The 25,846-nt window shown below is 38.8% G+C and overlaps 1 protein-coding gene across 7 annotated transcripts; it reads left to right on the top strand.

Moving 5' to 3' along the window:
• The first annotated feature begins 346 nt into the window (after window positions 1-346).
• On the top strand, window positions 347-25,804 carry FBXO15 (F-box protein 15). Of its 7 annotated transcripts, XM_063397488.1 has the most exons (11): window positions 2,546-2,564; window positions 4,624-4,737; window positions 6,657-6,761; window positions 9,882-9,957; window positions 10,327-10,560; window positions 10,819-11,028; window positions 12,778-12,907; window positions 15,161-15,243; window positions 16,359-16,504; window positions 21,969-22,093; window positions 24,693-25,804. In XM_063397488.1, the coding sequence occupies exons 3-11, from the start codon at window positions 6,743-6,745 to the stop codon at window positions 24,960-24,962; spliced, it is 1,293 nt and encodes a 430-aa protein (XP_063253558.1). In that variant the 5' UTR covers window positions 2,546-2,564; window positions 4,624-4,737; window positions 6,657-6,742; the 3' UTR covers window positions 24,963-25,804. The 7 variants fall into 7 exon arrangements, with proteins under 7 accessions (XP_063253548.1, XP_063253523.1, XP_063253515.1 ...); XM_063397478.1 differs by lacking the exons at window positions 2,546-2,564; window positions 9,882-9,957 and adding an exon at window positions 347-367; XM_063397453.1 differs by lacking the exons at window positions 2,546-2,564; window positions 9,882-9,957 and adding an exon at window positions 861-1,207.
• Window positions 25,805-25,846: the final 42 nt, after the last annotated feature.

Here is a 25,846-nt window from a genome sequence, read left to right as displayed (position 1 = left end):
TGCGGAGCCGGTCACCCTTTTAAAGCTGTGTTTTCATACGTGGTTTTTCTCGGTCTTGCACACATACATGTGTTAAAGCGACACAATTAACGTTTCCACGGATGGAGACGGCTAGAGGGATCTGGCCAGGCTAAATCGATGGGCCGAGATCAACGGGCATGAGGTTCAACAAGGCCACGTGTCGGGTCCTGCCCGCAACAACCGCAGGCAGCGCTGGGGGCAGAGTGGCTGGGAAGCTGCTGGTGGAAAAGGACCTGGGAGTGCTGGTTGACAGCGGCTGAACATGAGCCAGTGTGTGCCCAGGGGGCCAAGGAGCAATGGTGACCTGGCCTGGATCAAAACCAGTGTTGTGAGCAGGACTAGGGAGGTGATTATCCCACTGTACTTGGCACTGTTGAGGCCACACCGTGGGTACTGTGTTCAGTTTTGAAGCCCTCGATTTAAGGACATTGAGCTGCTGGAGTGTGTCCAGAGAAGGGCAATGGAGGTGGTGAAGGGTCTGGAGCACAGATCTGATGAGGAGTGGCTGAGGGAGCTGGGGATGTTTAGCCTGGAGAAAAAGAGGCACAGGGGGACTTTTATTACTCTGGACAAATGTCTGAAAGGAGGCTGTAGCCAGGTGGAAGTCAACCTGTTCCCCGACAAGCGGAAATGGCCTCGAGTTGTACCAGGGGAGGTTTCGGTTGGATATTAGGAAGAATTTCTTCACAGATAAAGTGATTAGACATTGGAATGGGCTGCTCAGGGAGGTGGTGGAGCCACCGTCTCTGGAGGTGTTTAAGGAAAGACTGGAATTGGCACTTAGTGCTGTGGTCTAATTGGCGTCGTATTTGGTCACAGGCTGTAAAGTAATCACAGAGGTATTTTCCAGCCTAATTAATCCTGTGTTTCTGAGACCCGAGACCGCAGTGCCCGAGAGCTCCGAGCTCACTGTGGGGCGGGGGAGCCGCCAGGACGCTCGCAGCAGCACCGCTGCCGTTCCCGCGCCGCTAACGCTGCGCGAGGGCCCCACACGGGCGTGCTCCGGCCCCGCCTTCCCCGAGCCAGCGCTCCCGGGCACCGCCTCCCTCGGGCTGCCGCCGTCCCACCCCGCCCTAGGGCGTACCACGGGAGGTGGCAGCGCTTCTTCCTTCTCTGCCCTCCCCGCCGGCGGTGCGAGGCCGCCGCTGTCCCGCCCCGGAGCGGCCATGGCGACGCGCCGTGGCAGGTAACCGTGGGCACGCCGAGCGGGGCTCTGCCGGCCCGGGGCTGCCTGCTCGGCCTTCTTCACCTTTTCCGGGGAGGGGGGCTTAGGTGTTTCCCTCAGCTCCCATTGCTCCTCTGGGAAACTTATTTCACGTATTCCACGGCTGTGGTTTCTAGCTCTCGACTCTTCACGGCGAGGGCTGTGGCCACGGTGCTCTCCTCTCCTCTCCTCTCCTCTCCCTGGCCCTATGGACACCTTGCAGTGGGAAAACGCTGGTGTTGGCAGGTGCACGGAGATCTGGGGTTAACACTTGTTTTCTGCCTGGGAAGGGGAGCTTAAACTTCGGTATGTCCTTCAGCTTGGAGGAGGTGCTATGAGAATTCACAAAGTTAGTTTAATGCCGACTTTATGTGTGTTCAGGGTGGTTAAGCCTCTGTGGTAAACAGGCGGATTTCACTGTGGAGGTGTGATTGCCTTAAGTCGTACAGTACAGGTTCAGCTTTCAAAATTTTAAAGCATCAGTCTTACAGGCAAAGTTGAGGAAGCAGATTTTTCTGCTAACCCTTTTGTACAAACTTGGGTTTCATAGCAGTTTCATTCCTCTTGCTGGTTTTTGTTTGTTTGTTTTAACCTGCAAATGGATTGGGATAATATCCACCTTTTAAAAACAAAATTGAAATTGTTAGCTGAGGGAAAAATCCCCCAACCAACCCATGTCAAAACACTGTCATTTTTCTTTATCCCCAGGTACGCTTAAAGAGGTCAAGGAGACAGGTTTTTCATTACTTAAATCTTCGTGTACATTATTTGAAATGCTACTTGATGAAAGACAATTGTTTGCTGACCATCAGAAAACCAAGGCACATTGCAAGTATTATAGGGTGTGAAAGTGAAACTACTGGTTCAAAACTGAGCCCCACAGGTTGAAAGCTAATGAAAAGCAATTGAAATTGTGTGTCTTAAGTAAGATCATCTCAATTGTTCTAGAAGTCTCTAAAGAGGTGTAACAGCTGTCACTGACTTTCGTCTTAGGCTTATCTGCCCAAGCTGTGTCAATGCAAAGTAAAAGCATTTTGTTAATGCTAATTTAAAGTCTTAGCACACACAGTACTTGAAAAGTAATTTATGGATTTGGTTTGCTGTTTGTTTCTTCACACCTTGAGAATATTTTTGTTTTGGAAAATGCAAAAGTTCAGCAGGTTTTTTTTTTAGATAAAGCTTACAAAAACAATAGCTATTACATTAAAGTTTTCAAGGCATGTGTGGGCAAAATGTTTTTTTCCTCAGATGTTTCTCCTTGGGATGAAGAAGGGAGGGTTGGTGGTTAAAATGAGCAAGAAGGACTGAACACAGGCTGTGTGGGTTATGCTTGTCCAAGGTAGTGTGTTTTAAATCCAGAATCCAGCTTCTTATCTGAATTGTTTGTGTCTGGAGTCTGTGAAATTGTGTCCCTATAGAGTATGCCCAAACTCTCTGCTTTCAGCATGGATTCAGGGCAGAATAGCCTGGGATTGCTGCCCTGGAACATACAGAAGTGATAGCTCTGCTGCTGCTGAACACAGCTTGTGTCTCTAAATCCCTTTAACAGCAGTTTGTTAGTGCCTCATCATCTAAGTGTTCTTGGTAATGATACATGAGTAAAACCCTTGTTTGATCTTTTGATCTCCAGGTTGTATTTATTACAATATTACTTTTTTGTAGTTGTTAATTTAGTTGGTCTGTCAGTGGTTAGCTCCCAAGCTGACATGTGCATGACCTTTTGTTATGCTTACAACAGTTCTCAGTAAAATGTCTTGGATTTTTTTTTTGTTTGTTTTATTTTGCATAGCACAGTTGACAATGTAGACCAGAGTTGTTAATTTATTTTGATTTTATTTTTCTTTGAGCATAAATCAATATTAAATCAAGAACTTATTAAATGTATATGGTACCCATATACTTAAAATTTAGCTGTTTTCCACCCATATGGATTGGTTGCCTAGAAACCCAGAGCTGGTTTGACCAGGTATTGGAAATCTGCTGGCAATTTAAAACATCAATCATGCAGATAAAGGGGAGCTCTGCCTGCTTGGTGGTATCAGTGGGTATGAAGTGTAAGGATTTGGTATAAGATTGAAACTCAGTCTCCATATTTCTCTGTGGATTAATGATAGGATTTGTTTGCAATTACAGCTTACAAAGTCCTTCCTATCAGAAAACTTGGAAAAATGTGTGAGTGGATGGATTGTAAGAATTTGTGTTGGAAATATGCAAAGTGTCTTTCTTTTCTATCCAAACTGTGGTGTGGAAATGTTGGTAGATTCTTTCACTGGGGTGTGCAAGAGACCAATCCAGACACATCATTGAGGTATTTGCTATATATACAGTTCTGCATAGAAGGGGGTGCTGGATGGCAAATCCACAAATCCAGCACACCAACTATCAAATTGTCTTACTATTTTATACATTTTAGCAAAGGAAGGAATTAGTTTTCATTGGCTGCAAGTTAGATAATTCTCTTATTAATTAGTTTTCCATCTTCTGTTGGTTAATGATTCTCTTGCTTCTCATGCTAATTAGTTTGCATGCTCAGTCTTCCTCTTCTTTGAGTCAGTGAGTTTCTTGAGTCAGTGATGGTGATCTCACATTTCTGGAAGCTGGAGCTGATTTCAGCACAATTGCTTAGTTGGCTTTAATAGTTTCTTCCTTGTCTTAGGAGTTGTTCCAGGTATCCCTCTGGCCTGTAAATTCTGCATTCTTTATGTCCACTGTCAGTGGCCTTCCTTCTTCCCAAGCTTTGTTAACCTCTCCCTAGGTCTGAAATCTTTGAAGCATGTCAAGCCCTAAACCTTAACAAAGCAATCCTACCAACAAGTAATTTGTCTAACATCTGGCCATCCCTTGTTAGTTGCTCTCTGATGCATGAATTGAATCTCCTTTCTTGCTGTTTATGCTTGAAAGTATACAAATTCTTTTTGAACCTCAGCAGTTTCCGAGGAAGTTTCAAGGTTTTGTCTTTATCTGGTACCTTTTAATAGCTTAGCAAAAGTGGGTGGCTCAGAACTGTCTCTAGAGTAATGTTGTGAAACAGAAGAATCATCAGTGAGTTTGACTTGCTGCAGGGGCCTCAGTGGAGCTTGGTTGTAGTGGCCTCAGAGGTGCAGCTGTCTAAGGATAATACATCTCTGCTGGATTCAAACTGGTTTGGGGGAGCTATTATTCCCTTTGCCTGCTGTGAGAGATCAATCACAGGGTTGACAGCTGTGAGTTTAAATCTGAATCTTCCTGATGCCAAGTATTGTAACTTGGGTGTAATTGTTCAAATCATAATGATTGCCACGTGGTGTATTCCCTGCATCCTGCCTTGGTTGAAATGTTATGTCTAGGTGTTCACAATATGTGTATTTCTTCATTTTGTGGGTGTGTGATTCCTAAGAGCTTTTCTTTCTTACAAGTAGGTTAAGGACCTTTTCTACAAAGCCTGGGGAACCTTCTGAAATTGTAAATGCTGGAATTAAAAGTCTGTATTTGACACCTCGCATGAAACCGAAGTCAGATGTGTGCTTTGAGAGGTGAGTATGTCTTTATGGTAGGAGTAAGAGCGGAAGTCCCCCTGTAAGCTGTCTTTTGACTGCTTGCAGTAATTATATTCATATCTTGGAGATTTCTATGTCAAATATTCTGAGTTGAAAAGATTTGCTTTCTTGGCCTACTTTGGGATCCTGTGTTCACCTTCTGATGTTTTCTGGCATGGTTCTCCTTTGTGTTCTTTTCTAAGTTCATAAGGATTGGGTAGATTTTCAAAGCTGTGTGAAGCCTTCAGCAACTCCTTTGGAAGTCATGGGCAGTTCCTTGAGAATAAAAATTGTTATTTTATTACTTCAATGAAAGCCAGGTCGGAATTAAACTTTGTATGTTTCTCTTGGTAATTGGTTGTCATCAAGTGTATCAGTGTATGGAGAGGCTGAGAATGGTGGATTGGGGTGAGGCGAGAGGAACTAGTGGCTGCTGCATATTTACTGCAAGGGAAATGTTTCTCTTCCGTTGTAAAACGGCACTTTCAATATAGTTGTGAGTTGTTTTCCTTTTGAAAATTAGTTACTTTTCTACAAAAAACCCCTAAGAATAAGTTACCTGAAAAAGTAATTAGTTTTCCTTGTTTTATACATTTGATAGCTTCCTGTGTAGTGATTTCTCTGTTTTGCATTGGATAGCCAGTTCAGTACCTCTGTGCTGTCAGACTGGTGTAATGGTGAGAGAAAAAAAAGAAAAAAAGAAAAATCAGCTTCCTTCAAAGAATATGGCTGTAAAAACTGCTGTTGAAAATTCTGGATCAAGTATATTATTTTAGCTAATTTGCAGTTTTTTAAAGTATCACTTTTAAATTGTCTCTGGAGTGTGTGCACTAACTGCTTTGGACTTGCAGTTTATGAATTATTTCACATAATAACAGTGCAAGTTTTGGCTTCTATGTCAATGCAACTAAGATTCTGAGTTTAATACAAACATTGAGGTATTGGCATTATCATGCTACCGTTTAAAGCTCTCAGCTTCTGAAATAGTGTTGTAAATCAACAAGCGTTGCAAATTACTCAGTAAAAGAATGAGAGGCACAGCTGGGTGTTGACTTTCACAGCACCTTTTATTTTCAGCAGTGATTTTGATGTGACCATATGCAATGCTCAAGAAAATTAGAGTATAAAATGGATGTATTTTAAACTCTACAGTTTTGAGCTACTGCTCAAATGGTGTGAGGTTTCTGTCTGTTAATGCAAAAATCTCGTTGGCTCATCTCCAGGGTGTGTTCTGCTTGTCATGCTTAGATGGGCACCTGCATTTCAGGCAGCCTTCCAGATGCAGAGACACTGGCATTTTCAGGATATCACTTGGCTCTTACTTTGAAGTTTGCATCTTTCTGTTGCCGTAAATGAAAACTGCACAAGACCCCTGAGCACGTTTGAAGATTATGATGAGGTAGAGCACGATCTTGCTGTTAGTCTAGGACATTTCTGTCCTGGTGCAGTCTGAGACCTGACACCACAGTCCAAAGGGAGAGTGAATATATCTGCAGTTTTGCAAATACTGGTGGTTATGGAATAAATGTTAAAATCATCGTATGAGCAGTAAGAAACTGAAACTCAGTGAGGTAGTTTCATGTCAAACATAGTTAAAGTTAACAAAGTTTAGTGAAAATGCAAACCCATAAGTTTTCATGTAATTGTGCTGTGCTACTTGAGAAAGTTGTGATGAATTATTTTAGGCAAATGCCACATTTGAGAGAGTAAGAGTGAAATTAGAACCCAAACTCCACAGCTTCATGCTTCAGGTGGTTTTTGATTCCTCTTCAGGTGATTTTTGATTCATCTGTTTACAACCTGCTGGTTTCTACCTCTTCTGTTTTTGTCTGGTTTGAAATTAAAATTCTCTGCCATTGTAATTTCTGGAGTTTGCAGGCAAGTCTAACAGCATTCCTCTTTCTCTTCTTTTCTAGCATGCCATCAGAAATGCTGCTGGAGATATTTTCCTATTTGGATGCTGTGTCCCTACTGTCTCTTGGTTGTGTGAATAAGCGCTTCTATGAGCTGGCCAATGACAAGTAAGAAAGAGGGAAGGTCTCAGTTGTGCCACAGTTGTGTTTACCTGAATTATGAGTCTTTCTAATTTAGTTTCTCTGATGCCAGAGCACTGATGCATGCATCTATGGGCTGTTACTCTGCTGAAATTGCCCTGCATGGCCCACAGTACGTGTTACATGGGATTCTAGCTGTGCAGGGGCAGGGCCTGTTGTTTATTGGGAGTTATGAGGCAAAATCTAAATCCAGTGCTTTGAAATGTTGCTGTTAGCACATTTTTTGTTTTAAAATTTGCATATATTTGTTTGTATTCACGTGGACCTGCGCAAACTTTTCAGTTCAGGTGATTCTTAATGATGTGTCACTGGTAGCTTTATGGAGTTGTCATAGCTTTCACAATTTTGAAGTCCTACTTAGTTGTTCTTTCATCAGATTTTTGCAGAGGGATTGATTCAATCAAATGATACACTAGTGGTTTTTATCTGTTGCTCTGTTTGTGAAGTTTTGGTGATTTCTAAATGAGAACAAAAGAGATGAAGATAAATACCAACACATTTTTTATAAGGATTGCTTATACAGAGTTCATAAATTGCTCCTACCAATATCATGATAATTTTGTGAAAGGGTAAAGAGGAGAGACTCGAGTTGGATCTGGGCATCCTTTTCTTTCTACGATTCTCCTGCTTTAGTGTTGTTGGAATGAGAAAATATCTTTCTCTATAGGAAGTTTCTGTACCTGGTATGAATCTATTTCTCCCTTATGTACTAAAACTTGTATGGTGTATTAATTGGTTTACCTGGGCATTGATACCTTTAGAACTGATGAATTTAAAGGGAAAATCTGTAATCTACATTTAAGTTTTGAAGCTGTCAACAGGTAAGGGTAGATAAAAATTGCATAGTTGGCACAAGTTACCAACCATGGTATGTGTTTTCCACTTCAGAGTGGTAAGGCAGGATAAAATCACTGTGGCTGTCCAGGGGAAGATAATACATCTGTCTCCATCTTGACAATGTCTGTTTCCATTTTCTAATCTCAACAGAGATTAGTGTATGTGCACAAAGAGGACTTGGGAAAGAGTTACTTTCCCTTATCTAGGAGCCTGACTGGTTCAGTGGGACCAGTCATTTCTTCCTGATGGATTTTCATGGATCTTCTCAAAACTCTGCATCTTGCAGTGAATAAACAGAAGTTTGAATAGAAGAGTGAAGTCTCTGCGTATTTCTGTGACAAATCTGACCTTGGTTTTTAGACTATCTTTTTTAGGCTATTTCTGCTGTCCTGGATGTACAGGATGCTGTCCTTGATGCAACAGGGCCATCAGTCTTCCACTGTGTTATGTCTGTGCTGCCTAATGCAGTGGTTTGTCTTTGGGCTGTTCGCACCATGCGTGCGCTTGAATGGTTCTTGGCACTGAAGTCTCCAGTAAAACTGTTGAAGACAAGGAAACGTTTATGACCCACCCCTCTTTCTGCACCCTCCTTGCCCCAGCATGGGATGTTCCAGCCTTCCTATCATGCAGTGTGGGAAGTTCACAGATGTGCTCTGCCTGTGGATTCTGATCAGCAGCAGAATATGCTTGTGTGAGAAGAAGTGAGAGCACAGGGTAAAGGTGTCTTTTTGCCACTGTGATCAGGTGATGACTGGTGGTGATGTGTCTGATTCTGCCATCTGAGCTGGCTTGTTTGTTTGGCTTGTTGGAGTAATGTCTGGTAAGAACATTGAGATGAATATTAATAATTTGAGGCAAGAGGGCATGTATTCTGTTGTGAAATAGGCAAATTTCTGCTTCCCTGTTGGATGCCTTTTTGATTTATCTGCCCTGAATTCTTCAGAAGTTGAGGATGAAAGGGAAGTGATACCTTCCTAAACACTTGTGATTCTGAGTCCTCCTTCATCTTCTCTGTCTCCCTGCGCTAGCTGAATTTTTGAGTTTCTTGAACTAATTTCTTTGCTTGCATGACACTGTTCTGGGAAAGGTAGATGCAATATGTTATTGAGGGTGAGGATGAGGGTGGGTAGGTATTTGTTATTAGTCTCTCTTCAGTCAACTAAATTGCCTGAGTCTGCAACTTCAAAATGCAGAAAATGCCTACTACTAAGCACTGTCTTTTCAGCATCATACACTAAGATACAGAGGATGTCTCTCCATCAAAGGATGTCTTTGGGAGGGAGTTTCTAGTTAACAGGAGAGTTTTATAGGAGGTTATTTTACTGGACTTTTCAGGCTGATGAAGACCAATTGGATGATACACAGCTCAAATTCCCCTGGTGATGTTATGTTAAGGACATCTCTCCTTTTTTTCACCACTGCACAATTCTAAACTGCTTTGGAGTTAAAAAAGAATTTCTCCCCTTCATCAGAAATATTTTATACTATCTGGTAACTTGGCTGCCTTTTATGGTCTTAAAATAGAAGTATCTTAAAACTTTGTTTCAGTTATGGGATTGTTCTTTATGTTAGCCTTCCCACCCTGCTTTTGGTGAAAGGAAGGTTGAAAACTCATGTTAACTATGAGCCCACCTTTACCAGTCATGCTAGCTTATTGGTCTGTGTGTTTTAGACACACTTTTATCTTAAAAATGGTGTTGGGGATTCTGTATATATCTGCACAGCAGCAGGCTGGGAGGTTTACTGCAAAATTCCTGGGTATGTTTGCATCAGTAACCAGAGCCTGGCTCTCAGCGTGTGGGGACTTATTCTCAGCAGCTAATGAATTGAGAATGGTTTTGATGGGTAGGAGGCAGTGTGGGATGGATCTTGTCCTTGAATGCTTTAAGGAGAAGGGAAGATGCCATACAATGCATGCTAGTGTAAGTTTGCCTGAGGAAAAGTGAGAACTGGTAAAGGTAATCTTGCTGATAAATGGTAGAAAATGTCTCTTAAGAATTTGTTGCCCTTGCTATTAATTATCCTTAGTGCAGTTATGTACACTGTGTGTCTAGCATTTCAAAATTAGAAAACCTGTTGGCAACCTGTATTCACAGATGATTGTTTGAATTCCTGTAGGTTCCTGTACTCAATGTTCCTTGAATTATCCTAGAGATACTGGGATTTGGGGGGCTGAAATGCGACCTCAGAGTTTTCAGGGCGTGAAAGAGATGAACTCATCATTGCAGTCACATATTTCTTTGATTTCAGAAAGTCGTGTCATTTCTGGGCTTTTCCAAAGAGAGTGCAGAAGAGATTGGCATTACATTGGTACCACCAAACAAAGGTGATTCTAATTGTCCTCCTCCACACCACTTTCAGCTGAATCTGAGAAACTTGAAGTGTACAGATAATATTTGTTGAGTAGGAGGTATTAAACCACTTTTTCCACTAGCTGATTTTCTATCAGAAGGATGCATCATTGTTTTGGGGTGGAGTTTTCAAAATTTTCTGCTTAACCTTTATCAGTTTTCACTTACTTTGCTGACTATGACTGTACTGTCACAGAGCTTCATCCTGGATCCTATATTTTCAGGAAGACAGAAAAGACTGTTTTTTTTGCTAACACTATGCTCAGTGGTAGCTGAGATGTGCATATAAAAATGAAGGGACTATTCTTGAAATTTATTCCTCCTTATTCTATTTTTATTTTCAGTGAAATTTGGCTGAAACTCTATTCCAGTACTTTGCACTCAAAATGGAAAATGAAGTCTAAACAAATGGAAGCTGTTCCTTTGGACTGTGCTGCTCTACATGATAAAAAGCCTGGGTACTGGAAGAAGGAATACATCTTCAAACAAACGTGTGCCTTCAAAACTAGAGTAATGCGGCTTGTTAAATTTCGAGATCCTTATACAGGTCTTCCATGTAAAAACAAAGAAGCTATGAAGTAAGCAATGCCTTGTCACAAAGATTTACATGATAAAAATGTACAAAATATTTGTGGCTTAGGGAAGTATAGAATTAGAGGTGTAAAATGTATGTCGTATTAGGAAGATATGATGATAATCTATACATGACTGAAACTGAGGAGCATAAATAGCAGTTAGTAGAAATTTAAAAATTCTGTTGAAAGCATAGTTTAAGGTTTATGACTTTGGGAATTTGTTTTTAAACACCCTTCTCCCTCTCAATTCCTAAATAACAGAGTCTCTGGTTTGAGTTGGATAATTGTTCTAAAGGACAAAAATGGAAAAGAACATTCAGCAGAGAAGCCAAACCTATCATTTAAGGACACATCTGTTACCATACTTTGGTATGGTACAGACTGGCCAAGCTTAGACGTCCTGTCAACCCTAAAACTGTTTGGAGTTACACCTTTGCTTCCTGACCAAAGCAGACCCCCCAACAAGAATGGGTGAGTTTTAACATAGGGTTTTTGAGGATTCTTTGTTTGTAACTGTAGGACCTATATCTGGCATTTGCTTAACTCAATAAGTTAACCCTTCATTAGAAAGCATCCCTGGAGTATTTCTTTCTATGTTCTTCTCTTCTTTGGTAGCACTTTTGAGCAAGAGATAGTATAATCTAACAAGCTATGACATTAATTCATAGGTTAATTGGCATGTGATATGCAGAGTGATAGGTCCTGACTTGAACAGCTGAATCTAAGGCATAGAGCATGAAAGAAAAATGTAAATCTAGGAGACTTTACTGTGAGAAATTTAGCCTGGAAAAGTTAATCAGTATTTATGTGGCTACAATCAGGTACTCTATGTTAAACTTTATTTTCCGTCTGGTAGGTGTGTATGTGAATTTAGGGAACTTGATGTTTCATGATGCAGTCTTCAGTACATGCGTATGAAGTCACACAGTCCACAGCATGTCCCTTGTTTTTTAATTTAAATGTGTACAGTGATTTTTGTCATTATATTCTGAAAATATATTTAAATGCAAAATGTCTATTTGAGGTATTTGGCTGCTGTCAAGAAGTTTTGCACACATCTGGGCCTATGTGTATAGTGGGTGCAGTGTCAGCTACATGCTTCTTACACAAAGCCCCTAGCCACAGAGCTCTGAAAAGAGAGAATTGTTCACCTAAAAAACTCCTGGTTCCTCAGCCAGAAGCAAAGTATTTACTTGAAAAAGAAATAAATCAAGAGAAGCCTTTTGTATAAAGTTAACTGAACAAGTCTTGCAGTCGAATTTTGGGGGAAATGTAGTTGTTTTATCAAGATGATAATTCATATGTAGAAAATAGAAAAGAAAGCTTGCAGGCAGTTGATGCATTTCTTTCACAGAATAACAAGTTTCTAAAAACTGTGACTATAGATGAAGGCAGGGGTTTCACCAGTTTCAGTGTGTCATTGTTAAGACTATAAGGCAGTAGGGCAGGCCTGACTGACTTAAAGATGGAAAGGGTTGCTCTTGATTAGGAAGTTTTTTACTGTGAGAGTGGTGTGACACTGGAATGGGCTGTCTGGGGAGTTTGTGGGTGCCCCATCCCAAGCAGTGTTCAGTGAGTAGTTGTAGGTGATATGCAGTGATACTATGTGGAAATCTTGGAACTGGTTTGAATATAATAAGAGCCTGAGTCTGGAAAGGTTTTTAGAAGGACTTCTTTCTTCATTCTGAATAGGTAATGCTCTTTTTCTTAAAGCACCATTAGTTAACAAGAGTGTCCATGAACTTATATTTAAGATTGTTTTGGAGTTAAATGGCTTTAATTATAGATAAAATATAGAAAAAAACATTCTAAAAAAGGAAAGCGTCCTGTAACACAAACTTTTAATTTATTGTATGTATGGTTTGATCGTTTCCTTTGAATTTTGCTTCACAGTGATAAATATTCAGTGATTCCATCTAGTATCAAAAACAAATTATAAAGTAGTTCTGTATTTTGAAAAATTGGGCAAGCACATAAGTTCTTTTTTTAGAGTGTTTTAGATCATATACTGTTTTTTGTTTCTTTTCTTGTTAGGGGTTAAGATCCTGCTAGTAGTTGTTCAAATGTATAGTTTATGACTTTGCATGCCAAGTGCTTTCAAAACCATTTTCATCATATGCTGCTGGTCAGACTTTGGAGTTAAAAATAAAATTAGGCTGAACTTTTACATGAATGAGGAGACGTAGCCTTTTTGCTACATTCTGTATGTTCTTTTCAAAGACCTCGTCGATTTTCATTGATTGCTGAATACCATCTTGCTGACCTGACTGAAAGTAGTGTAGCACTTGGTGCTGATAAGCTTGTGCAGCTCTTCAGTCTGAGTCCGGGACTGTTATTAGGAATCTGGAAGGTAAGATGACATTTTGTTTCAGTATTTTATTATGATTTGAATGAAAAAAAAGGTTTTGGCTTGCAGTTTGGGTTTGGGGAGGGCTTTTTTTTAATCATCTTTTTTTTCCCTTTGGATCTTGAAAGATCTTGTTAAACTAGTAACTACAAAACACATATAGGGACAGTAAGTGGAAGATTTATTCTATCCTGAAGAGCTGTCGCAGGAATATATATACTTAAAAAAAATCCACTTCTAATTAAAAGATCAGTTATGTAATATTCCATATTAGATACTGTGTTCAATTTTATTTATTTTGCAGTCTTCACATGCCCAAGTCTGATATCCTAGAGTAATTTTAAGTAGAATGGTTTGAGAAGTGCTTCTTCCTCTGATTCATGCCATTACCTGTCCGCATCACTCAAAGTGATGAGTTCCCACATAGCAACTTAGCTTTAATCTGCATCACCAGGTAGCTGTATCCTGCTCCAGCAGGAGGAATGCTGTAAATCGTGCCCTTTTGGGGGTATTAAATTCTTGGTATTAAGAGTCCAAGTTAAGCAGTTAGCCTCTCTAGGGGGCGTATAGACATGAATGTCTTCAGAGGGCAGTACCAAACATCTGAAGTAGACTTCTACTCAAAAGGAATCTGCATCTTTGCACGGAATGCACTGGGACCTCTGTGTCTGCCTGTAGCTATGTAGGACTGGGTGCTATGGAAGCCCATCTCAGGTGTTCTGCTCCTGGTCTGAATTGAGAGGTTGCAGCCATTTTTTCCTCCCCTCAGCCATACTATTGATGTAGACTTAGGTTATTTGGCTCTGGCAAGGAAGTTTGCTCAGGGAGGCTGTGAGCAGTTCCTCAAAGTTTTGTCTAATTTCCAGCTGCAAACCTGCTGCCTCAAATGTGCACAGTCACCAGAGGCAATATTTAAAACCACAGAAGGATTATTTATTCCACTCTTACTTAAAGGTAAGAGTGAAAGTCCATTTGCTAGAAAGCTTGAGACTGCCTGACTGGTGTAAACCTATTACAGGTTGTTTCAGTTTGTAAAAGCTCTGCTAAACAAACAACGATTCCTCTTGTGTCTTCAGAAATTTTGTAGATTGTTGTCCCTGTGTTGGCTCTGTGGTCTTGCTTATGCACTGTCCCCACCCATGCTTGGAAGGAGAACTTTCAGCACCTGGAAATGGTTCAGAATCGAGTGCCTCACTCTAGTATATTTTCCCTGCTTGCTTTTCTGAACAGTAGTTCTTATTCTCTGTGTAGGCAGAGTAATATGAGGTAGTTAAGTGTCAGTGGGTGTAATAATTGTAAATGCCACATATCTTGTTTTTTTTGCACATAGCTGTATAACAGAAACCAAGGGCAGGTTACGTGGGCCTCCTGGTATTTGGATAGAGAAAGACTGAGAAATTATGTGATAGACCTCCCTAGTTAAATTCTTTATAGCTGTAATTTTGCACTATGAAAATACAGGAGTAGTTAAAAAGCCAAAAGCTTGAATAGAGGATGTCATTTTCTGGTAACCCAGAGAGATGAAAACAGTAGTTGCCCACATTTTAGAAGACTAATAGACTTCTGGCAGTGAATAATTTTCCTATTGACTTATGTGTTCATAAATACAGGATTTAAAAATGCATTTAAAGAAAAAAAATGATATCTGAGCATTCTGTGTTCTTGAAGTAAATACATACCTCTGTCTCTATTTAGTTTTCACATTGAAGTTTTCTTTGACTATATAGGCATCTGTAGAAGGTTATGTTTTTAATGTTTTCCTAGGAGTAAATAGTCTGGTGAAGACATGATTTTTACCTTGAAATTCACAATTTCTATTGAATAATTTTGTATTTCTCACTGATGTTAGCCATCTTTGCAAACAGTTCCTTACACATGAAAATAAACTTCATGCTTCAGTAGTTGGGAGTAAGTACCGACTGATTCCGTTTAGGTAGCTTTTTAAAAGTGGGAAGTAGAAGCTAGGGGAAATACATGGATTGCTTTCATAATTTTTGCCTTGACATAGGTAGTTTCCCTCTCTTTCCCCTTAATACAGAAGTGCTGTAATCTTTTATATATGTTCTGTACTCTTTTGAAAAGACAGTAAAGGTTTTAGGAGTCCAAGTGTTAAAGCAAGCCATTACTAACATTTTTACAGTAATTGGCAGAGTAATAAGCAGCAGCATTTATCTATGAATTTTAATGCTCAGAAAGACCTTGTAAAAAAAAAAGAATTTCCAGATGAAAATATATGTACTTTAATTAACTTTTCAGGAGAAAAATGAAATTGCTTTTGTTATGGCGAATCTTCATTATAATCAACTTCTTGAGAGAAGCATTTTGGGTTCTGCTACTGTGTAAGTTTGGTTTTCCTTTGTGGGTAATAAAGATAACCTTTTGAATAAAGCTTTGAGTTTTACAATTAAAATTGGCTGCTGGTAAGAGGCTTATATTTAGGCAGTAATTAACTATTTTTGTTTAGTTACAGTAACTAAATACAAATATGTAGAATCTTTTTCATACTAAAATATTGCCATTGTTAAAATATTGCTATTAGTTGTAAAAGTGTACTAGTACTTGCTGTTTTGAGAAAGTTAGAAATACACTGTCCATACTTTCTCCCTTTTCACAAGCAGTCTTTTTATTTCCTCTTCCTATCTGAAACAGAGATAGAAAAGAGAGAGAGATTTCAGGAAGTAGAGAAGTAATCTTTGGCTGTGTAAGAGGGGGGAAAAATTCTAGTGAACTGGTGAGGTGCCTGCATTTATCTTTCAGTCCTCTTAAGAAAGTAGCTGGGTTTCTTATGAAGTGCTTGTGTACGTGTATATTGCAGTGTATAATGTAATTCCTGTTTACACATTGTAAACTGTTTAAAAATACAGATTATTTTAGCTTTAGAACAGTATTTGGGGAATTTATTTCCCCCTCAGCTTTCTGCTCCGATACTGTTGTATCTACCAGTAGTCTTTAAATGCCCACTATAACTTAGTGTGGCTCTTCTCTCATGGAATGTAAGATTTAACACCGTCTCCCTTAGTACCAAAGGGGATCCTATGTAGAAGTTGCTCAGCTGCCTCTGGCACGTGGTCACTTCAGGTCATTTGTGTGCAGTCGTTATTTAGTTAGGCTCAGAAAAAAATTATTTCAATATTTGCTATTTCAGAGAAGTCTCTAGAACTCTAGTGGGCTTTTAGATTTGTAGTTAGGCTGATGCTTTTTACTTTTTTGAAGACAAGTCCATGTTTTCAAGTTTAGCAGATGTACCTTTTAAAGTTGAATGCCATATTTTCTGCCTTTGGCTAGGCTGGACAGCTGATCTGCAGTATTAGAACTGTATTAGCTTAAAAGGAACATGATGAATAAGAGATGTTTGATTTCAAAACTGTCTTAAGAGTCTCAGAGTAGGGCTATATGTTATGTCTCTATTAAGTCACCTCCCCCCTTGCTAAATTCTATTTATTTTTTTTTCAAGTCAATATGCTGTTCCACCTGATAAACCTTTACTGGATGATATTGACTCAGAATATGGACTTCATGACTACAGCCTTCATCTTGATTTGCATGGCAGAAACTGCATGTACCTGTGTGGATCATTCAAGTGCCTCTTCTGCAGAAAAGGTAAAGTTAGAGGAGCAATAACGTTAGTTTTAAAAATTGTCCCGGCTGTTACTTCTTTCCTTCTTGTATCCAGTTTCTCTGTTTTAAGGGGTGAAACTGAAACTGTTTTAAGAGTAAGCTATCTTTCTGTTAGTTGTGTGGTTTCTTTATATCTGCATGGTGCTTTGTGTGGCATCCTAAGCCTGCTCTGTAAGAAACCTGCCCGTTGTTACTATGTCAGCCCTGGGACAAAAATTCTGCAGATTGTCAGGGTCTTTTCTTTTAGTTTCGTGCTGCATTAATAGTGCAGCAGCACAGCTCTTGGTGCAGGTTGATGTTTCTTTCACTTGTATTTTATAAAGGAGAGACAGTTTGTCCTCATACATTTTGGAAGCTTGTTTCTGTAGCTTTCTCCTTGAGTATACTTTGGGTGCACAGACAAATTGACTATGTAGATAAATTTGTAGAAGTTACTGTGAACTTTAAGATTTATAGTTTTTATTTCTGTGAGCTTAAGGTTGCCTGTTCTGGAAAACAATTTCAGTCATTGTTTTTAACTGCTGCTTCATTCTGTTTTCAGCAGTTCTTTCCATGAGATGTGATTGACCATCCCTGTTGTTCTCACACAGTCCAAATTCATAATAGTATGGGTTTTGAAAAATACATGGGTGATCTCTCTTTTGACGTAACTTCTGCGTAGCTTCCTGCAGCTACACAGCTGTCTTTCTGTAAGCAGAGATGGGTTAAAAATATTAAAATTAAAAACTGCCATTAATTTAATTTAGAATTAAGTACTATAAATTAATTATTGCTCCCAGTTTGGTTTTTTTTTTCATACCGGCACTCCTGAGCAGTGTTGATTTCATAACATATTGTTTTTCGGTCAGTAGAGGGCGCTGTTGTCAGGCGGGAGTGCATTTACAGGGCTACGGAATTTCCCCGTGATTTGGTTTGGTTTTTCTCGTTTGTGTTTGGTGATTCCAAGAACTGTCATTTAGACGGCAGCCTTGTACTGTGTGGAGTGTTTAGTCCTTGAGCCTGAAATAAACATGTTTTCAGATTCCAGAAAAGCTTCAAGCTTGAATTAAAGGAATAATTCTAAGGCTAAAACTTCAGTGAAAGTCTATGATTCTAGCAAGAAATCTTACCTAAAATGTGTGTAGTACAAGAATCCTCTTTATATGTCCAAAAAAAAATCTTCTCAAAATTGGCAAGAGCGTTGGGTTTTTGGGATTGTGTTGGTTTTTCTGGTTTAGCTGAATATCACGTTTTGTTTTCTAAAATGAAAATGTTATGCTCCTAGCAATACAGTTGCACAACAAAAAGTATTATGTGGCACATTTCCTTTCTTGATATCACTTTCTTGCTGCTTAGAAGCTACTTCCACAAAAGATTAGGCTGATAAGCTGATGTTTATGCAAATTTTAGCAAATGTCCATGAGCTACAGTTGTGATGCCATCTCACTTTGCAAGTTACAGAATATGTTTTATGCTCACAAGTATTTTCTGATTTGCTTTGGTTTTGTGACCTTCAGCAGTGTGACAGCCACCAGATTCTGGTCTCACAGGACATCAGACAGCTGAAGCCATGGTTCTGCAGACAATAAGCTCATTTATCAACTAGTCCTTTCCAAGCACTTGCACAATAACTCCTTTGGGAAATGCTTGACTTCCTCCTAAAATGGTGTAGTGAGGCAGCATCTGGCTGTCTGCTGTCACGTTTTTCATTGTCGCTTATTGTTCATTTTTCTCATTCTGGTGAACATGGCGATGCTGGAGTGGCCAGGTTTGTCCAAACTGGTTTTGTTTGATGGTTTATGTTTTGTTTTTAGGCTCCATTCTAATAATACTCTTTCTCCTATCCTCTGGGAGGACTCTGAAGCATGGAAGTCTGCAACATACTTAGAAGTCTTGCGATTTCTGAAAATTCTCTACCCAGTCCAGTTTTATTTTAAATTACAGGTGTGACATGCCCATGGCAGTTTCCACAACTTGAGATCAGTTGTCAGCTATAGTTGTTTTTCTTTTTTTTTTTGGTTTTCATTAGGAAGCTCTAGACATTCCTAGGTTACCAGAGAATGCTCATTTGTATTTTGCAGAATAAGTGATTTATTTGTTCAGTATTAATTTTTGGTTTTTGTTTGTGTCTGTTAGTATTGGGCTTCATTTTGCTAGTCTATTTTCAATTACTTTTGCAGAATTCTTAATATTAAATTAAAAAGTTATGTCACACTTAATTGAACCAAGCAGATGGAGTGTATATGGATTCAGATTTTTTTTCTGTTATTAATACTTACATTGCAGTAACTAGCTGTTTTGCCACTGTTTTGGTTGGAGTTTAACACTTTATTTTATGCTCCCTTTCATGTAAACAGAATTGGTAATATGGTCTCATTGACAGATACCATAGGATGAATATGCTAAATACTTTGTAACTGAATTGAAAATATTTGGAAAACTTTTCTTGTTTTCAAGAAGATATGACAGGCTCTTCATACGACTCCCAGAAGCTATGAATCCAGCTTCTTAATAAATATTTTTGAAATGTATTTACCTAGGTTTGCAGCTTTAAAGCACAACTTTGTAGCCACGTGGTAGTTTAAACTTTGGCTTTTCAATATCATTTCTTGTTGATGTAAACTGATTTGTTGTGCTTTCAAAATGTAAGAGTTGATTCTTGTGTACTTAGAGAGCTTTTAAGATTTGTTTGTAAAATTTCATATCAGGCATTTGAAATGTTTTGCTTGACCTTGAAGATTGATTTGCAAGTTTAAATAACCATTTCAGTGTGTTAAGGCTAGTTGTTGGTACCAGAATTAGTGTTAAGCACAGCTTTTCTTCTGAAAATACCAATCAAATGACAACTTGCAACAAAGGCTTGGTTAGCAAAACAAACTTCCTTGGCTTTTAGCTAAAATAAATGCTTTGGAACTATTGTTCTATTAGTTTCTTTCCCCTGAAGTTTGTCTACGTGATACATGTTCTTTATTACCTTTATTTGGAAATATTTGTTCCCTATAACTTACTCTGCTGCTTTGCTGCTATGCGTGTCTTGCATAAACGAAGGACTAGGGATGTAAGGGGACCATGAAACAAAGTCTGGATCAGGCTGAAGAAAGCCTGTACAATTTGCTTCCTCTGCATTTCTCTTCATATGTTTAACTTAGCTTGTTCTGCCCTTTAATTTCATTTTCTTACCTGACTGGGGTGAGAAAGGGAAGATTTCAGTATTTAGCCTTCAGTTTCTTGCTTGTTTCTAGGCAGATTTTCCTTCCTCCTGAATGTGAGGACTGCAATGGAGCTTTTATATTAAAAAAAAATATATATAAAGACTGGATTAACCAGCCCATGAATAATTAGTCTTCAGATTCCTGATCTGTTCCCTATTTCCATTGTGGCTAAAGTTAAGAGGTAACTGCAACACACCTTAGCCAGCTGATCTGTCTATTAGTGTATTAATGCCATGCAATAGTAGTGGTGTCCTGGGCTTCATGAGTTTATTAACAGAATGCTTTTTTCAATCCATTTTTATTCCATTCAAACTTCATTTGATTTGAATGAGTAAGAGAAATAGTCACTTCCCTTCAGATTGGAATTGTGGATACACAAATGGTCCTTTTGGAAAAAAAAAATGCTTGTTGACTGATATTTTCAAGTCTCTTGTTCAAAAGCTCAACTTTAAATGTGGTCTTTCAGTGGTTAGTCAGTAAACTATTTAAATAATATATTTTTACCTTGAATGAAATTTTGTCATTGAATTTGATTTACTGAGGTTTTGGAACTGAACCATATGGACAGGTACCAACTTAATGGCCTTTTTCTACTTTGAGCTGGGCCCTGGAAATGAATTCTGCTTACGTTTTCCTCACTGATTTCTTTTGTACTTCACTGCAAGGACAAGTGGGTATCCCAGTCTAGATGATTGCATTTTCCTTCAATCATACAAAGTATTTCCTACAAAATACTTCCTGGGCATGGTCATGTTGGTTTCACTGTATTTGCACTCCTGTTCCAAACAGTGTCTGTATGGAAAAACTGCAGCTGCTGTTCTCTGTCATGTGCTGGGCTGCTTCCTCCCCAGAGCAGGTATTCTCTGGACTCCCTGCTAGTGAGTGATGCCTTGCCAGCACTGGTTTGTGGCTTGGCTCTGCAGTACCAATTCAGAAGAGTTTTGGCCTCTGTTAAAGTGTGGGCTTTCTTTCTCCATCACTGCCTCTAATGATCTGCTTCAAGCAGCCACCAAGCAGAGGTTTTGCTGCCACTGCATGCTGGATGCAGCAATTTAACTCACAGCCAGCCTTTCTGATGTTGCTGCTTCTGTCTGTAGCCTCATGCTGCTCCTTGGGCTTGATTGAAGGAGAATCACAGGCAAAACACTTCTTTTTTCACTCTGAGACCTGCATCTCAAACCTCTGCAAGCCCCTTCACTTGTCACCTTACCATCCAGGACCTGCTCCTGGATCCTGACAAGTATTATGTTCCTGGGAATTCTTTCTCTCCCTTCCCATCTGTCTCCTGCAAGCACTAGAAACTTTCTTTTTTGCACTGAGGTCTCTAGTACTTTTGTTTTGCTCTTTTAAGAGTGTATCTCTTGTTCAAAGAAACTTGTCTAAGGCATGCCCTACCAAGAAATCTGCTTGTGTCATGTGATGCTTTTATTCTCACTTTTCTTTGTAGTCAGATAGAGTTCACTATGATGTTCCTGAAGTTATAATTAGACTGTTGGACTCCTTGGTTAACTTTCCTTCTCTGCTAGCAAAGGGAAAAAAACTCCAAAAAAAGAAGTCAGTCTCTTCTGAGAGGAGAGGAGGAGATACCAAAGAAATATGGTCATATATATTAATAAAAAAGTCACAAATCATAGTAATTCTGAAAAAAAAACCAAAAAAAACCAACCCAGGAGCCTTGGAAAGCTATTTAAATAATTGTAAAATCCATAATTTAAAAACTTGATTCAAATCAAATCATACTACATGTCAATATAAATTATGCAATATCCTTTCTAAGGAGGAATAGTTATCTGTATACCCTTTGTATTGGGTTATTTCAGTTTCTAGTTAGAGCCGAGAGATTTAAATAACTTAAAAGGTTGGGGGAAGTATCTCATAATTTTATTTTGAGTGTTAGTGTTGAGCTTGACTTCTGGGGAGTGGGCAGTGATGGAGGCATGAAATTGAAATGTTGAATGTGAAATTTACTCCTTGTATCCTTGAGTAAGTTCTTTAGGTGGCATTCCTATTTTTATACTAAAAAATACAAAAGAATTTTTAGCCGCTATTTCTGCTGTGGATCACAGAATCAAAGCTCCAAACTGCAACTTGATTCTTCTATAATGCGCTTGATATTTAGCTGTTGGTGTATGGCAGGGTTTCTTATTGGTGAGTGGGAAGAAAAAGACATGAAAAGAAGATAAGAGAACATTCATAGTGTACTTGGGCTGTTTGATTTATACTGCCATAATGTTGTATATTGTTTGTATTTCCAGGTGACATTGAAAATGGATACCTGAGGCTCAGAGTTGTAAACTTAAAGGATAATAGGAAGCACTTGCCTATTACTGGGACACTTGGCATATGCTGGGAAACAGATGTGCTTAAAGGCAAAGTAAAGGTCAGAAATATTTTTTGTTTCTGGAAATGCTTACCTCAAAACAGAATTACGTTTGTGCATCCTAAATATGCTATTTTTTAAATAATTTTTTTATTTGTAGAAGGTGTCTGTTGCTAGACAAAAACCTCTATTCCAATATTCCAAAAAATATGTGAATTCTGAGGAAAAACGTTTTTTTCCTTTCTCTCATAGTGTCTGGATTGCATGATAGACTCTTTATGTGTGTGTTATCACTCCAGTACTTTCCACTCTGCAAAGGTGCTGTGACCGACCAGCCTTGCTTGGAAATGCTGGACAGAAAAGAATGTACTGCAGATGTACTTTTTGTGAGCACTTTTTTTGGTTTGGTGTGAGGGTGGGTTTTTTTGCTCTGTGGTTTTTGTTTGTTTTGGCTTGGTTGGTTGGGTTTTTTTGCGAGCAATAAGCCTTGAACCTCTGGGGAAATACTCTGCAGTTCTGTGCTGTATATGCAGTGCAAGTCAGGAACTGCTGGGGAGAGTTAAAATGCCAGTGGGCACAGGCAGAAACTGCAGACCACATCCACACAGTCAGCACCTAGCTCCAGTCAGGTACACCAGTCAGCTGGATTAACTCTTTATTTTTTAGAGGAAAGCTCACACATTCTGTTGGATAAAATTCCTAGAAGAGTTATTTCAAACAAAGTTTCAGGGTATTTCTGTAGCTTTTGCAATAGTGGTGAAGGCACATATTTTTAAATGTACTTTATCAGCATGAATGTTTCAGAAGTTGTGAAAATTCTGATAAATGTAATTTAAGCACTACTGAAAAATCGTGTAGCTCAACATTTGATTGCAATTTTGGCACTTGAATTCAGTGTACTCTTCACTATAAACCCTAAAATTCTTAAAATGTGTGAAGGCCAAATAACATCAGCCACAGAAGTAGGACATTCCTCTACATAGAATTTATTTGAATTTTGTTTAATACTCTTAAGGAAAACCAAAGAACCCAAAAGCTTTCTTGGCACTTCTGGGTTTTTTAATAAAAAAATTAATTGCTGAAGTACAGATCATTGAAAATTGTCATGGCTTTGGAATGGCATTCTCCAATTTAATGTTCTCACTCTAACCACTCCAAATCATACTCTACTGGCTTTCTTTCCCCTTCCTCTCCCATGTTGGGCCGGAGAGGAGAACTGGAGGCAGAAAAGGTAAAGATCAAAGTTGAGATAAGAGCAGTTTGCTGGAAACTGCAATGAGATAAGAAAATGGAGAGTAGGAGCAACAAAATTAATAATAAGATTGTACAAGAGAGGCGAGTGATTCACGTGCAAATGTTCACCGTGGAGCGCGACCTGACTGTGCCACAATACCCCGACCGAGAAGAAAACCCTTTCCTTGCCCCTGGAAATGAGGTGAGGTGGTATAGAACAACCTCCTGTGTTAGCCATGCTCCCTCCTGGCTACTGCAAGAATTAACCTGATCCTGACCAGAACCAGGACAGAAATGCATGGAAAGACCCACCACCAGCACCACCCCACTTTACCTTTCATAATTGGCATTTTATATGCAAGTTGTCAGACCAGAAAATAGTAATTCTTTCTTGTTTCTGGTGATTCTGTAGCTCATATAAGTTTATTACACCATCATTAGGTTTGGTTTGAATTTTTCAGCGTAGTCTACAGTAAAAAGCTTAGGGAAACTGTGTGTTTCATACTGCCTCATGTTTGTGCCATCTGCCCTTGTGTTGTTCGATTGAAGTAAAGTGATAGTGAATTCAAGCAATGCTAGAGCAACAGAAGCACAACTATGTAGTACAGAGAAATAAAGCATTCCAAATGAATTTTTTTGGCATGGAATATATGGTGTTGGTTTGTTTATGCTTTTGGACCACAGATACAACATAATTAAGATAATTTGATTCCTTTAGTGATTCAGAACTGGAGAATAAGGAACAGCTGATACTAACAATGACACACAACTCCTATGCTTCTAAGGGGTATGTGGAACTATCAGTTTGCAAATACCAAAGAATTGGCATTAACATTTTAAAATTATTTAGTTGTGTAATCTTGTAAAGAAATATTTTCAAGAATTTGTAAGAGGAGGAGTTACATCAAAATTATTACTGTTACCTTTTTGGGAACTGAAGCTGGGAGCCTTTCAAAAAGTACTGTATACAGCTGGTTTGGACGGGTAATTTTGTGTGCACTGTCTTGAGTGGTCCCTGAGAATCTTTGCAAACATTGATGTATTCACACAAGTGTAGCAGCTGACATTAAACTTAAGTTGCTTTCTCATATTGAAGAAATTATCATTATTTGAATGGTAAAGTAACTAATAATTGGGATAAAAAGATGTTAAGGGCTGAAAAATGCTCAAGAAATAATGTCTGATTTGGTTTGGCAGGATTATCCTCTGTAGTGCAGCATTTGATGTCTGTAGGTTACAATTTTGATTTCTGTAGGAAACCTCTAAGTAAGTATTTGTTGCCATAGGTCAGTGAACACCATAAAGTTTATTTTGAGGTTTTAGCGTTCGTAGAAAACTCTCTGAACCCTTTATATTTCTTCTAGAATCAGGGACAGATCTACTTTGTGGGCCATGGAGAAATAATCTCTTGTGCTTGTGTTTGTAGGACTGCTTTGTGATGGATCTGACTCTCTTGGATGAAACTGGAAAGCCCTTCTGGTGTTTTAGTGCTCCCCTCCACATGGAATTGTCTACCAAGTCATCTGGCCTTTATGACTATATGGGTCATATCTATACTGCAGATTATGCAGATTCAGAGGGTAAAGTCTGTGTTAAGTTTGTATGGTTGGAGGAAACCGAGGAATATGTTATAGTCAGTTTGGTGCTTTATGTGAGCACCAAAAAGGTAAATAGCTGGTATGGAACAAACTACTGACTTAATTAGGTCGCTAATTTCCTGCTTGCTAATTTCCTGTTTGCCTGAAAAAGCAAACCAAACAAACAACACTCCCACAACAAAAACCCACAAACTGTTGATGCTTAACATTGACACCAACAAGCAAGACTCCTCCTGCAAGTTTTCCAGTAACAGGTGCAATTGCCTAATGTTTTTAATAGGCAGTTAAGGGATCAAACAGACATATTGATATAACTGATAGGCTTTCTTCTCTGTTGAACATTAGTCTGTTTCTCACTGGCTATAGTGAAATTATTTTTAGGAAGATTTTTGTTTATAGACACTTGTTATTATGGTTAAGGAATTGCTTCTTTTGAGAGCCGTACTGTGAAGAAGCCTTACCTTTCATAAGTTGCACTGGTTTTGAGAACATTGACTTTTATGCTTAGTAATAAAACAGCATGTGTGTTATTTGCTCCAGGTTTGTTGGAGTGTTATTGGTAAATGACAGGTTTTGTTAAACACATTTTATTAAACGCTTTTCCCAGAAAAACTTCACTTAAATATATTTTAGTAAAAGATTAAAAGGGTAGATGGGGAGGCAGATCTGAAAAAATAGGTATTTGTTAAGAAAGTCATGTGCAAAACCTATTTATGACATTTCTTTAAATGCCTGTTTGTTCTGTTTTCCCATGTTCTAACCTTGTCTGATTTGAGCCTAGGTATTTGCCTCACATACTGGTCTATGAGTAAGTGTCCCAATTATCAGCCAACCTGAGCTGATACTTGTTCTTATGAATGTATGGTAACATTCAGTTGTTTTGGAAACAATGTAAATCTAACAATATGAATCCAATTAAAAATTGAATATGTGTGCCTGAGCTTTCCAGTTCCTTGGAGTAACTTTAGGATCAATTTTTCTA

The sequence above is a fragment of the Prinia subflava genome, chromosome 1 (assembly GCF_021018805.1).
Source record: "Prinia subflava isolate CZ2003 ecotype Zambia chromosome 1, Cam_Psub_1.2, whole genome shotgun sequence".
Lineage (NCBI taxonomy): Eukaryota > Metazoa > Chordata > Aves > Passeriformes > Cisticolidae > Prinia > Prinia subflava.
Note: the sequence above shows the minus strand (reverse complement) of the source record. Positions and strands in the feature narration are given on the sequence as shown.

What these genes read in the sequence shown, in the direction of transcription:
- FBXO15 (XM_063397445.1), top strand. Translation starts at nt 1,188, where the DNA reads ATGGCGACGCGCCGTGGCAG. An exon ending in ATTTTGGGTTCTGCTACTGT is followed by an intron (nt 15,244 to 16,358) that starts GTAAGTTTGGTT and finishes TTTTTTTTCAAG; the next exon opens with TCAATATGCTGTTCCACCTG. An exon ending in GTGCCTCTTCTGCAGAAAAG is followed by an intron (nt 16,505 to 21,968) that starts GTAAAGTTAGAG and finishes TTGTATTTCCAG; the next exon opens with GTGACATTGAAAATGGATAC.